The 10,873-nt window shown below is 56.8% G+C and overlaps 1 protein-coding gene across 2 annotated transcripts; it reads left to right on the top strand.

The window, feature by feature from the left end:
- Positions 1 to 577: 577 nt before the first annotated feature.
- Positions 578 to 10,706, top strand: RASAL3 (RAS protein activator like 3). 2 transcript variants are annotated; one of them, XM_026456902.1, is made up of 16 exons: positions 578 to 874; positions 1,038 to 1,116; positions 1,224 to 1,285; positions 2,087 to 2,142; positions 3,720 to 3,846; positions 3,951 to 4,049; positions 4,536 to 5,078; positions 5,681 to 5,825; positions 6,074 to 6,218; positions 7,448 to 7,684; positions 7,780 to 7,981; positions 8,073 to 8,191; positions 8,848 to 9,238; positions 9,523 to 9,680; positions 10,217 to 10,280; positions 10,387 to 10,706. In XM_026456902.1, exons 2-16 carry the CDS (start codon positions 1,089 to 1,091, stop codon positions 10,528 to 10,530), a joined length of 2,520 nt encoding a protein of 839 aa, XP_026312687.1. In that variant the 5' UTR covers positions 578 to 874; positions 1,038 to 1,088; the 3' UTR covers positions 10,531 to 10,706. The 2 variants fall into 2 exon arrangements, with proteins under 2 accessions (XP_026312687.1, XP_026312688.1); XM_026456903.1 differs by having other exon boundaries at positions 2,087 to 2,124.
- The last annotated feature ends 167 nt before the right edge of the window (positions 10,707 to 10,873 follow it).

The raw sequence follows: 10,873 nt of genomic DNA on the forward strand, positions 1-10,873 counted from the left end.
AAAAAAAAAAGAGAGAGAGAGAGAAGAATGCAAAGAAAAAAAAAAAGAGAGAAGAATGCTTGTGACTGAAGCCCAGCCCAACCACTCACAAACTGCGTGACCCTGGGCAAGTCACTCAACCTCTCTGAGCCTGTTATCATAGCCCTTTGAATGGCTTTTGGAGGATTCAATGCAAGAAGGTGTGTGGAGTGGTATACAGGATACTGGGCACATGGTAGGTGAGCTGTCTCTGCTACCCGTGGTTAGTGGGGACAAGGCCCAGATGGACTTGAAAACTTGCCCAAGGTCATACAGTCCGATACGGCTGCTGGGGCGGGGGGCACCTAGGAGGGAACCCACTGTAAGCCTTCGGGAATGGAAAGGGTAGCTTGAGGGAGAGAAAACGTCTCTCTTTTTTTTTTTTTTTTTTTTGAGACGGAGTCTCGCTCTGTTGCCCAGGCTGGAGTGCAGTGGCCGGATCTCAGCTCACTGCAAGCTCCGCCTCCCAGGTTTACGCCACTCTCCTGCCTCAGCCTCCGGAGTAGCTGGGACTACAGGCGCCCGCTACCTCGCGCGGCTAGATTTTTGTATTTTTTAGTAGAGACGGGGTTTCACCGTGTTAGCCAGGATGGTCTCGATCTCCTGACCTCGTGATCCGCCCGTCTCGGCCTCCCAAAGTGCTGGGATTACAGGCTTGAGCCACCGCGCCCGGCCAGAAAACGTCTCTTAAGTCCCCCAGTGCCTCCTCTTCTTCCCAGAGCTGGAGCCAGAGCCAGAGCCAGAGCCCCCTACCCCACAGATCCCCGAGGCCCCCACACCCGATGTGCCTGTCTGGGACATTGGGGGCTTCACCCTGCTTGATGGGAAGCTGGTGCTGCTTGGAGGAGAGGAGGAGGTGAGAAGGGGCACCTGGGCAAGGGGAGGGAAGAAAGGAAAAGGAGGACGGCAGAACAGAGGCAGGCGCTGGAGGGAGGATAATGGGAAGGCATCTGCCTCTCCCTCGGTCTGCCTGCCTGCCTGCCTCCCCTCTCTGACTACCCACTCCTGCGGGAGAACAGGGTCCTCGAAGGCCCCGGGTGGGAAGTGCTAGCTCCGAGGGCAGCATCCACATGGCCATGGGGAACTTCAGGGATCCAGGTAAGCTTGAAGAGTGGAAAGGCCTGGGGCATTTGGGAGGCTCTAAAAGTGGGGCAGAATCTAAGATGACTCCAAGCCCCCAACCTGCCACCCATAACTATCCACAGATCGGATGCCTGGAAAGACAGAACCAGAGACTGCTGGTCCCAACCAGGTCCACAATGTTCGGGTAAGGCAGCCAGTGAAGGGAGTAGGTAGAGGGGAGAGCCAAGACTCTTGGACCCTCACAGCTGAAAGGGCACTCTTGCTGGGTGATCTAGGGCAGGTTGCTGACCCTCTCTGGGCCTCAGAGTCCCAGTCTGTCAAATGGAGTTAATGAAATAACCTTTCTCTAGGGGTTGTTTATGGGAAGCCAATAGAGAGTGCAAGAGTGAGGCAGGGCAGTGCACAGCTGTAGTCCCAGCTACTCGGGAGGCTGAGCAGAGAACACTGCTTGAGGCCAGGAGTTCAAGACCAGCCTAAGCAACATGGGGAGACTCCATGTCTTAAATAAATAAATGAATAGTGCACGAGAATATATGATTGATGCTTTACAAATGGGAGTTTGGGCCAGGCACAGTGGTTCACACTTGTAATCCCAACATTTTGAGAGGCTGAAGCAGAAGGATTGTTTGAGATCAGGAGCTCAAGACAAACCTGGGCAACATAGCAAGTCCCCAATTCTACATGGTAGCATTCACCTGTAGTCCCAGCTGAGGCAAGAGAATCACTTGAGCCCAGGAATTTGAGGCTGCAGTGAGCTATGATTGCACCACTGTACTCCAGCCTGGCTGACAGTGCAAGACCCTGTCTTAAAAAAACAAATGAACAAAGAATTAGGAGCTGTTGGTTGCTCTTATTATTCCTGCTAATACAGCCTGAGCTTGGTGTTGGTCCTCCAAGACCAGCAGATCCTCTGGGATATCTTGCGAGGGAAGGAGCTGCAGAAGGAGCACAGATTTCTGTCCAGCTGACATTCCCTTCCCCACAGGGGTTGCTCAAGAGGCTGAAAGAGAAGAAAAAGGCCAGGTCAGAGCCCCGGGATGGGTAAGGATGTATGAGAGGCTGGAGGGGCTAAGGTTCAACACTGGTCCTTCCTCCTCCTCCTCCTCCTCCTCCTCCTCCTCCACCTCCTGCCTATCATTCCAATCTACACCAAACACCCCCTGTAGCCTCTGTGTTCTGCCCCACATCAGTTGATTCTGGGGACATTGAATGACATAGCACAGAGCCAAGGTGCGGGCAAAGTCTGACACAATAACTCTAAAATGGGAGCTAAGTCAATCAACTGGTCTGGGAGGGTTAGGGAAGGGACCCTTGATCTGAGATCTGAAGAGTGGATGGAAGTTAACTAGGCCAACAGCGGGGTGGGAAAAGCATTCCAGGCAGAAGTAACAGCAAGTGCAAAGGCCAAGAGGCAGAAAGAAGCAACTAAAACAAGGCCAAGGGGGCTGGGTGAAGTGGACCACGGGTAGCACTTTGGGAGGCCGAAGTGGGCAGACTGCTTGAGTCCAGGTGTTCAAGACCAGCCTGGGCAATATAGTGAGACCCCACTTCTACAAAAAATACAAAAATTAGCCAGGCATGGTGGTGGGCACCTGTAGTCCCAGCTACTGGGGAGGCTGAGTGGGAGGATTGCTTGAGCCTGGGAAGTTGAGGCTGCAGTGCACAGAGATCATGTCACTGCACTCCAGCCTGGGCAACAGAGCAAGACTCTGTCTCAAAAATAAATAGGGCTGGGTGCGGTGGCTCACACCTGTAATCCCACACTTTGGGAGGCAGAGACAGGTGGAACATTTGAGGTCAGGAGTTCAAGACCAGCCTGGCAATGTGGTGAAATCCCATCTCTACTAAAAATACAAAATTAGCCGAGCATGGTGGCACACGCCTGTAATTCCAGTTACTCAGGAGGCTGAGGCAGGAGAATCGCTTAAATCTGGGAGGTGGAGGTTGCAGTGAGCCAAGATTGTGCCACTGCATTCCTGCCTGGGCAACAGAGTGAGACTCTGTCTCAATAAATAAATAAATAGGACTGGGCGTGGTCACACACGCCTGTATTCCCACACTTTGGTGAGGCTGAGGCGGGTGGATCACTTGGGATCAGGATTTCAAGACCAGACTGGCCAACGTGGTGAAACTCCATCTCTACTAAAAACACAAAAATTAGAAAATTAGCCAGGCATGGTGGTGGGCACCTGTAATCCCAGTTACTTGGGAGGCTGAGGCAGGAAAATCGCTTGAACCTGGAAGGCGGAGGTTGCAGTGAGCCGAGGTCCAGCCACTGCACTAAACAAGACTCTGCCTTAAATAAATAAATACATACATACATACATACATACATACATACATAAAATAAAATAAAACAAGGCCAGGGAGGCTGGAGCTCAGAAAGTGATGGATTAGGTGGAGGGAGATGACGTAACAACATCTGGACTCTGCTTGGTCATATAGGTCACCAGGAGTTGAGTTTATGCTAAAAGTAAGGAGGTGCCATGGGGAGGGGGCACAGGGTAGAAAAGGGATCCAAACTGGGTTGAAGTCCTTCCTGGCCTTCCTCTACCCTTCAGGCTATGGGGGATGGGAAGAGGCAGGAATGACCGTGTGCTCCCCCGCCCCCTTCCCAGGCCCCCCAGTGCTCTGGGCTCTAGGGAGTCGCTGGCCACACTCTCTGAACTGGATCTGGGCGCCGAGCGGGATGTGCGGGTCTGGCCACTGCACCCCAGCCTCTTGGGGGAGCCCCATTGCTTTCAGGTAAGTGCAGACAATCCACTTCGGTTCCACCTCAGTCCCACCTCCTACCCTTTGGCTTCACCCTTGGCCTGGATCGCACACTGTTTGAGTCTCCATCCCAACAGGTAACGTGGACGGGCGGAAGCCGCTGCTTCTCTTGTCGCTCGGCCGCTGAGAGAGACCGCTGGATCGAGGACCTTCGTCGCCAATTCCAGCCCACCCAGGTCATTGCCCTCAATAAAGCGGGACACGGAGACCCCGCCCACAGGCCTGGCTCGCCCCTTCCACTCTACCCAAAGCCAGCTCTCTCCATAACCTGTGCTCCCAACACACCTGCCTGGCCTGCATCGTTGCAAAGGCTCCAAGACTCCCTTTCCACCTATTACCAGCCCCGGGAATATCAGACCCGCCCCTTCTGTCCACTCTCGACCCCATATGCACCCAAAGCCCTGCCTACCAGGTAATCGTGAAGTCTTCACTCCAGTACTACTCTTCTATGCCCTGGAGCCCCGAACTCTCCCGGAGAGCCCAGAAAAGCTTTAGAAAACTTCCGCGTAGCCACCTCCGGACTCCCATTTCTTTCCCCAAAGGCCCAGCAATCTCACTAGGGACCCGGCGCACCAGGTTTGAGGCTCGGCGCTTCACTTGCGGTGCCCTCTTTGGGGTGCCAACAAATCAAAACGCTTCCCCCATCCCACTCCCATCTGCAGGACAACGTGGAGCGGGAAGAGACATGGCTGAGCGTGTGGGTGCACGAGGCGAAGGGGCTTCCCCGGGCAGCGGCGGGGGCACCCGGCGTGCGCGCCGAGCTGTGGCTGGATGGCTCGCTGCTGGCACGTACGGCGCCTCGGGCCGGCCCAGGCCAGCTCTTCTGGGCCGAGCGCTTTCACTTCGAGGCGCTGCCACCGGCACGTCGCCTGTCGCTGAGGCTGCGCGGCTTGGGCCCGGGAAGCGCGGTGCTGGGCCGCGTGGCCCTGTCGCTGGAGGAGCTGGGCGCCCCACGCGCGCCAGCCGCCGGCCTGGAGCGCTGGTTTCCGCTGCTCGGGGCGCCGGCGGGCGCAGCGCTGCGGGCGCGGATTCGGGCGCGTCGCCTGCGTGTGCTGCCGTCCGAGCGCTACAAGGAGCTGGCGGAGTTCCTCACCTTCCACTACGCGCGCCTCTGCGGGGCCCTGGAGCCCGCGCTGCCTGCGCAGGCCAAGGAGGAGCTGGCGGCAGCCATGGTGCGCGTGCTACGGGCCACCGGCCGGGCACAGGTGCGGCACCGCGACAGCGCGGACCTGGGCGACCAGGGGTAGACCGATAACGCGCTTCGGGCGGTAATTGGGGCGCAGGACCTGAGTTGCACCTGTAAGAGGCAAGACACCTTGAAGGGCGGGACCTGAGCGTCAGCTGTGAGGGGCGTGGTCCAAGTGTCACCTGTAAGGGGCGGGGCACCTTGAAGGGCAGGACCTGAGCGTCAGCTGTGAGGGGCGGGGTCTGAGCTGTACCTGTAAGGGGCGGGGCACTTTGAAGGACTGGGTCTGCGCTTCAGCTGTGAGGGGCGGGGCCTAATTATCATTCATAACGGGTGAGACACCTTGAAGGGCGGAGCCTAAGCTTCAGCTGCGAGAGGGGCCTGAGCATCACGCACGAGGGGCGGGGCCCAGGTTGAACCCCAGCGCTAAAAAGGTTTAAATTTCTGCTGTGAGAGTTAGAAGTTCTGGCCTCGGTTATGAACCCCAGCAGTAAAGACTGGGCCTAAGCATCAGCTACGAGGGGCGGGGCCTGTGCCTCTGGTGTGAGGGACGAGCCAAGGATCCGAATTCCCTTGGACTTAGTCTGCATCCAGTGCAACCTGATCCCCTGCCATTCCTAGGCGCTGGTGACTGACCTGGGCACTGCGGAGCTGGCGCGCTGTGGAGGCCGTGAGGCGCTGCTGTTCCGGGAAAACACGTTGGCCACCAAGGCTATCGATGAGTACATGAAGCTCGTGGCACAGGATTACCTCCAGGAGACCCTGGGTGAGCTGGGGGAAGAGTCCGCGTCAGTGGCCTGCTGGTGAGCTAGGGGACCTGGGTGAAGTTCTAGGAGTCCTTGAGCAACCTGGATTCTGGTAGTGAGTGGTGTTTTGGGGGTACTAGGATCCTGGGGACAACTGGGAGCTCCCCAAGATGTCGGGTGCCTCCGGAATAATCTGAAGACAAGGTTGGAGGATGGGTGTGGCGGGTTTTGGTGGTCACACAGCCTATCCGGGTGTGCTGGGCTGCAGGACAGGTTGTGCGGCGTCTCTGTGCTTCCACTGAGGACTGTGAAGTGGACCCCAGCAAGTGTCCAGCCTCAGAGCTGCCAGAGCACCAGGCCAGACTTCGGAACAGCTGCGAGGAGGTCTTCGAAACCATTATCCATTCCTACGAGTGAGAATCAGGGCCCCAGCCCCTTAGTCCACCCCCGCTTACCATGCTAGCCCCAACCTCCAGTTTAGGGTTGCCAGATAAAATACAGGAGACACTCAGTTAAATTTGATGCAATTATTGGGACCATGCTTATACTAAAAAATTATTCATTTGAGCCATCTGCCGGTGGCTCACGCCCGGAATTCCAATGCTTTGGGAGGCTGAGACAAGAGGATTGCTTGAGCCCAGGCGCAGGCGTTCAAGACCAGTCTGGGCAACATAGCAAGACTCTATTGCTCCAAAAATCTTTTTAAAAATGAGCTAGGCATGGTGGCATGCACCTGTATTCCCAGCCGAGGCTGGAGGATCGCTTGAGCACAGGATTCAAGGCTGCAGTGAGCTATGATCATGCCACAGCACTCCAGCCTGGTTGACAGAGTAAGACCCTGTCCCAAATAAAAGGAAAAATGTAAATAAAAATCATTCTGTTATCTGAAATTCATGTTTAACTGGATGTCCTGAAGTTTCATTTACTACATCTGGCAACCCTATCACCATGCAACCCTATCACCACTGACCCCAAGTAAGCCAAGACCCAATTCCTTGTCCTGTAACCACAGGTGATTCCATACACCCAATTCCATGCCACTGGCTCCAGTTAACATAGAATCTCAATCCTATGACCTCTGCTTCCAGATGATGCCCCAAGTCCATGATCCCTGGCTTTAAGTGACCCTCCACCTCAAATCCCATGCAACTGATCACAGGAGACCTGGGATTCCAATCCCTTGACCTCTGACCCTAGGTTAACCTGCATACCTAATCCCTGACTTCAATCAAGTGACTTCTGACCCTAGGTGACTTCCGGAGCCCCAATCCTACTTTATATCTTGTACTCTGGCTCTCCAATCTCGTGTCTAATTATAAGTACACCCAAGCTCATAACCTCTGTCTTCATGTGACCTTGTATCCCCAACTATAAGAGTATTATACCCAGCGATTGCCATAGCTACACATAAGCCATGGCTCCATGCTGACTCATAACCCCAAGCATTGTTATCTCAGATATTCCCAATCCTGGAGCCCAGACCCCAGGTTCAGTGAGAAGGAGGCCTACATGGGCTTCATGAATAGCTTTCTGGAGGATCATGGACTAGTCATGCAATGCTTCTGGGACTCCCAACCTTATGACTTTAACCTTTATGCCCATAGCCTCCCCATCTGACCATTCATTGCCTCTTCTGCACCAGCTGGTTCCCTGCAGAGCTGGGCATCGTGTTCTCAAGCTGGCGAGAAGCATGCAAAGAACGTGGCTCTGAGGTGCTGGGCCCCCGACTGGTGTGCGCCTCCCTTTTCCTGCGGCTCCTGTGCCCCGCCATCCTGGCACCCAGCCTCTTTGGTTTAGCACCAGAGCATCCAGCACCCGGCCCAGCCCGCACCCTCACACTGATTGCCAAGGTCATCCAGAACCTCGCCAACCGTGCCCCGTAGGTGCTGGGAAGCTAAGGGTGAGGGGGACCATGCTGGGAGTGTGGGGGTGGCAGGTGCCTGACCTGAACCACCCAGCCTGGCCCTGATCCAGGTTCGGTGAGAAGGAGGCCTACATGGGCTTCATGAATAGCTTCCTGGAGGAACATGGACCAGCCATGCAACGCTTCCTGGACCAGGTGGCCATAGTGGATGTGGATGCTGCACCCAGTGGTTACCAGGGTAGTGGTGACCTGGCCCTCCAGTTGGCTGTCCTGCATGCCCAACTCTGTACAATCTTTGCTGAGCTTGACCAGGTATGGCCTGAACCCAGAGTAGGGAGGCAAGAAGGCTTGGGAGACTCTGACCACATATTTTGCTCAGTCTCTGTCCTGCATGCCTCACCAGACAACCCGAGACTCCCTGGAACCACTGCCCACCATCCTGCAAGCCATCGAGGAGGGCCAGCCTGTGCTTGTATCAGTGCCAATGCGTCTCCCACCGCCCCCGGCCCAGGTCCACTCCAGGTAACCTCAAGTCTGGTCTGGAGTCTGATGGGTGGGAACAGGAAGGAGCAGGGCTCAGACAGGGGTCAGAGGTGAAGATGGATCATCATGAGCAGAGGTCAAGCCCAGGGTCAGACTGGAATCACAGGTTATAGAAAGGGTCAGGTCAAAGGTCACAGTGTGTTTGAGGTCAGGGATGAGAGGAGAGGTTAGGGTGGAGTGATGTCAAGGGTCATAGAGAGGACAGTATTAGAAGTCAAGGACAGGAGCCAGGCTCAGTGGCTCATGCCTGTAATCCCAGCACTTTGGGAGGCTGAGGCAGGAAGATCACTTGAGGCCCAAGAACTTAAGACAAGCCTGGGCAACATAGGGAGACCCCCATTTCTACCAAAAAAAAAAAAAAATACCTGGGTGTAGTGGCATGCGCTGGCAGTCCTAGTTATTTGGGAGGCTGAGGCTGGAGAATAGCCTGAGCTCCGGAATTCAAGTCTGCAGTGAGCTATGATGGAGCCACTGCACTCCAGCCAGGGTGACAGAGCAAGACCTTGTCTTAAAAAAAAAAAAAAAAAAAAAAAAAAGGACAAGTTCACCCGGGGGTGAGGTCGCTTCTGGTCAGGTCGGGATGGAGTCGTCTCAGGGGCCAGTAGAGGGTCTGAGATCCTCCATCCCACCCCTAGCCTTTCCGCAGGGGAGAAGCCTGGCTTCCTGGCCCCTCGGGACCTCCCCAAGCACACCCCTCTCATCTCCAAGAGCCAGTCTCTGCGCAGCGTTCGCCGCTCAGAGAGTTGGGCCCGGCCACAGCCGGACGAAGAGCGGCCCCTGCGGCGGCCCCGGCCGGTGCAGCGCACGCAGAGTGTCCCGACCCGGCGTCCTGCCCGCCGCCGCCAATCTGCGGGGCCCTGGCCGCGACCCAAAGGCTCCCTGAGCACGGGCCCGGCGCCCCGCGCCCGGCCTTGGACCCGGGACTCCGCCTCGCTGCCTCGGAAGCCGTCGGTACCCTGGCAGCGCCAAATAGACCAGCCGCAAGACCGAAACCAGGCACTGGGCAAGCACCGACCTGTGAACAAGGTAAGGTCAGGCCCAGGTCCCCACCTGGGGAGTGGGGACGGGGACGCGACTGGGGAAGACTGAAGGGCCAGGCAAGCCTGGGTTCAAGCTCGCTGCGCTGTGTGACCCCGGGCCTAGCTCGACCCTCTCTGAGCTTCAGTCTCCCCAGCTGTATAGCAGGAGGGATGTTCCCCAACTAGGCAGGCCGGTGATGACGCTAAACGCTTGGGCCTGGAAGGTCAGGGTCTCCAGGGAGACACAGGGGCGGGACAACGGGTCAGATTACAGCTGCTCTGCCACCACAGTTGGCAGAGCTGCAGTGCGAGGTGGCCGCTCTGCGTGAGGAGCAGAAAGTGCTGTCCCGCCTCGTGGAGTCGCTGAGCACCCACATCCGGGCCTTGACGGAGCAGCAGGAGCAGCTGCGGGGCCAGCTGCAGGATCTGGACTCCAGGCTCTGTGCTGGGTGAGCCCAGCCCTCTCCATTAGCTCCGCCCCCAGGTGGGCCCGATCCAATTAGATCTGACCAGGCCCTCCCCAAACCACGCCTGGCACGACCAAGCCCCACGCCAGCCCCGCCCTAATAAAATCTGCCCGGACCCCTCTTGGCGAGCCCCGCCCCTAGGTGGACCCACCCCTCGAAGGTCGGCCTACGACCCTGGCAGATTCTCTCATCCAGGCCCCACCCCTCCATCAGCCCCTCCCAACCTGGCTGGGCCGGGCACTGAGATATCTCAGCCTGGGCACTCCCTCAAGCCCAGTCACGACCCCACTCAGGACTGGCCAAGCCCCGCCTCCAAGGGATGATTGATAGGTCCTCTCATTCCAACTATTCCAGTTTCTGGTCCGACCCTTCTTCAAGCATATTTAGGCCCCGCCCTTCAGTCTAACAAGCTCCGCCTCCACTCCAAGCTCCGCCCCCTGAATCCCTGGCACTCCAACCAGGAGCTGGAAGGGACTCCTTAGCCTCTGACCTTCGCCCCCATCCCCCGACCCCCACAGGAGCTCAGAGTTTGATTCAAAGCACAACCTTCCAATCTATGAAGGGCACAGTCTGAAAAGCCTGGTGAGACTGCCGTCTGAGCCCTGGGACAGGTCTGGGCGGTGGAGGAGCGAGGGTTGGGGTGCAGCCCTCTCCTGGGTTCTGAGCCCCATCGCCACTGCCTCCCCAGGAACACCGCCTAAATGAGATGGAGAGAACTCAGGCTCAGCTGAGGGATGCTGTCCAGAGCCTGCAGCTTTCTCCAAGGACGTGGAGCTCTCGGAGTCAACCCCAGCCCCTCAAAGCACCCTGCCTCAATGGAGACACCACCTGAGCTGCCCATCCTGCCTCACCACACGTGGTCTGGGAGCAGACAGATAGCCGTCTTGGGGCGGGGTGGGGGGGTGTCTGACCTTGCCTTAGCCCTACTTGGCCTACAATGGGGAGTGGAGCTGCTGTTCCCAACCCCTCTGGCAGTATGAAGTTGCCCAGTAAAATCTTGCTTTCAGTAAAATTGTTGGTTTCTTTGCCCACTAAGAATTGCCAATTCTAAGGCATTTGCCCCCCCCCCCCCCCCCAAGCCCTATTCATCTCTCCCAAATTCTCCCCTAATTAGAAGTCTCATGGAGAGGGCCATATACATAAGTTCTCACCAGCTGTGTGACCTTAGACCTTCA

Source organism: Piliocolobus tephrosceles, chromosome 21 (genome assembly GCF_002776525.5).
Source record: "Piliocolobus tephrosceles isolate RC106 chromosome 21, ASM277652v3, whole genome shotgun sequence".
Taxonomy (NCBI): domain Eukaryota; kingdom Metazoa; phylum Chordata; class Mammalia; order Primates; family Cercopithecidae; genus Piliocolobus; species Piliocolobus tephrosceles.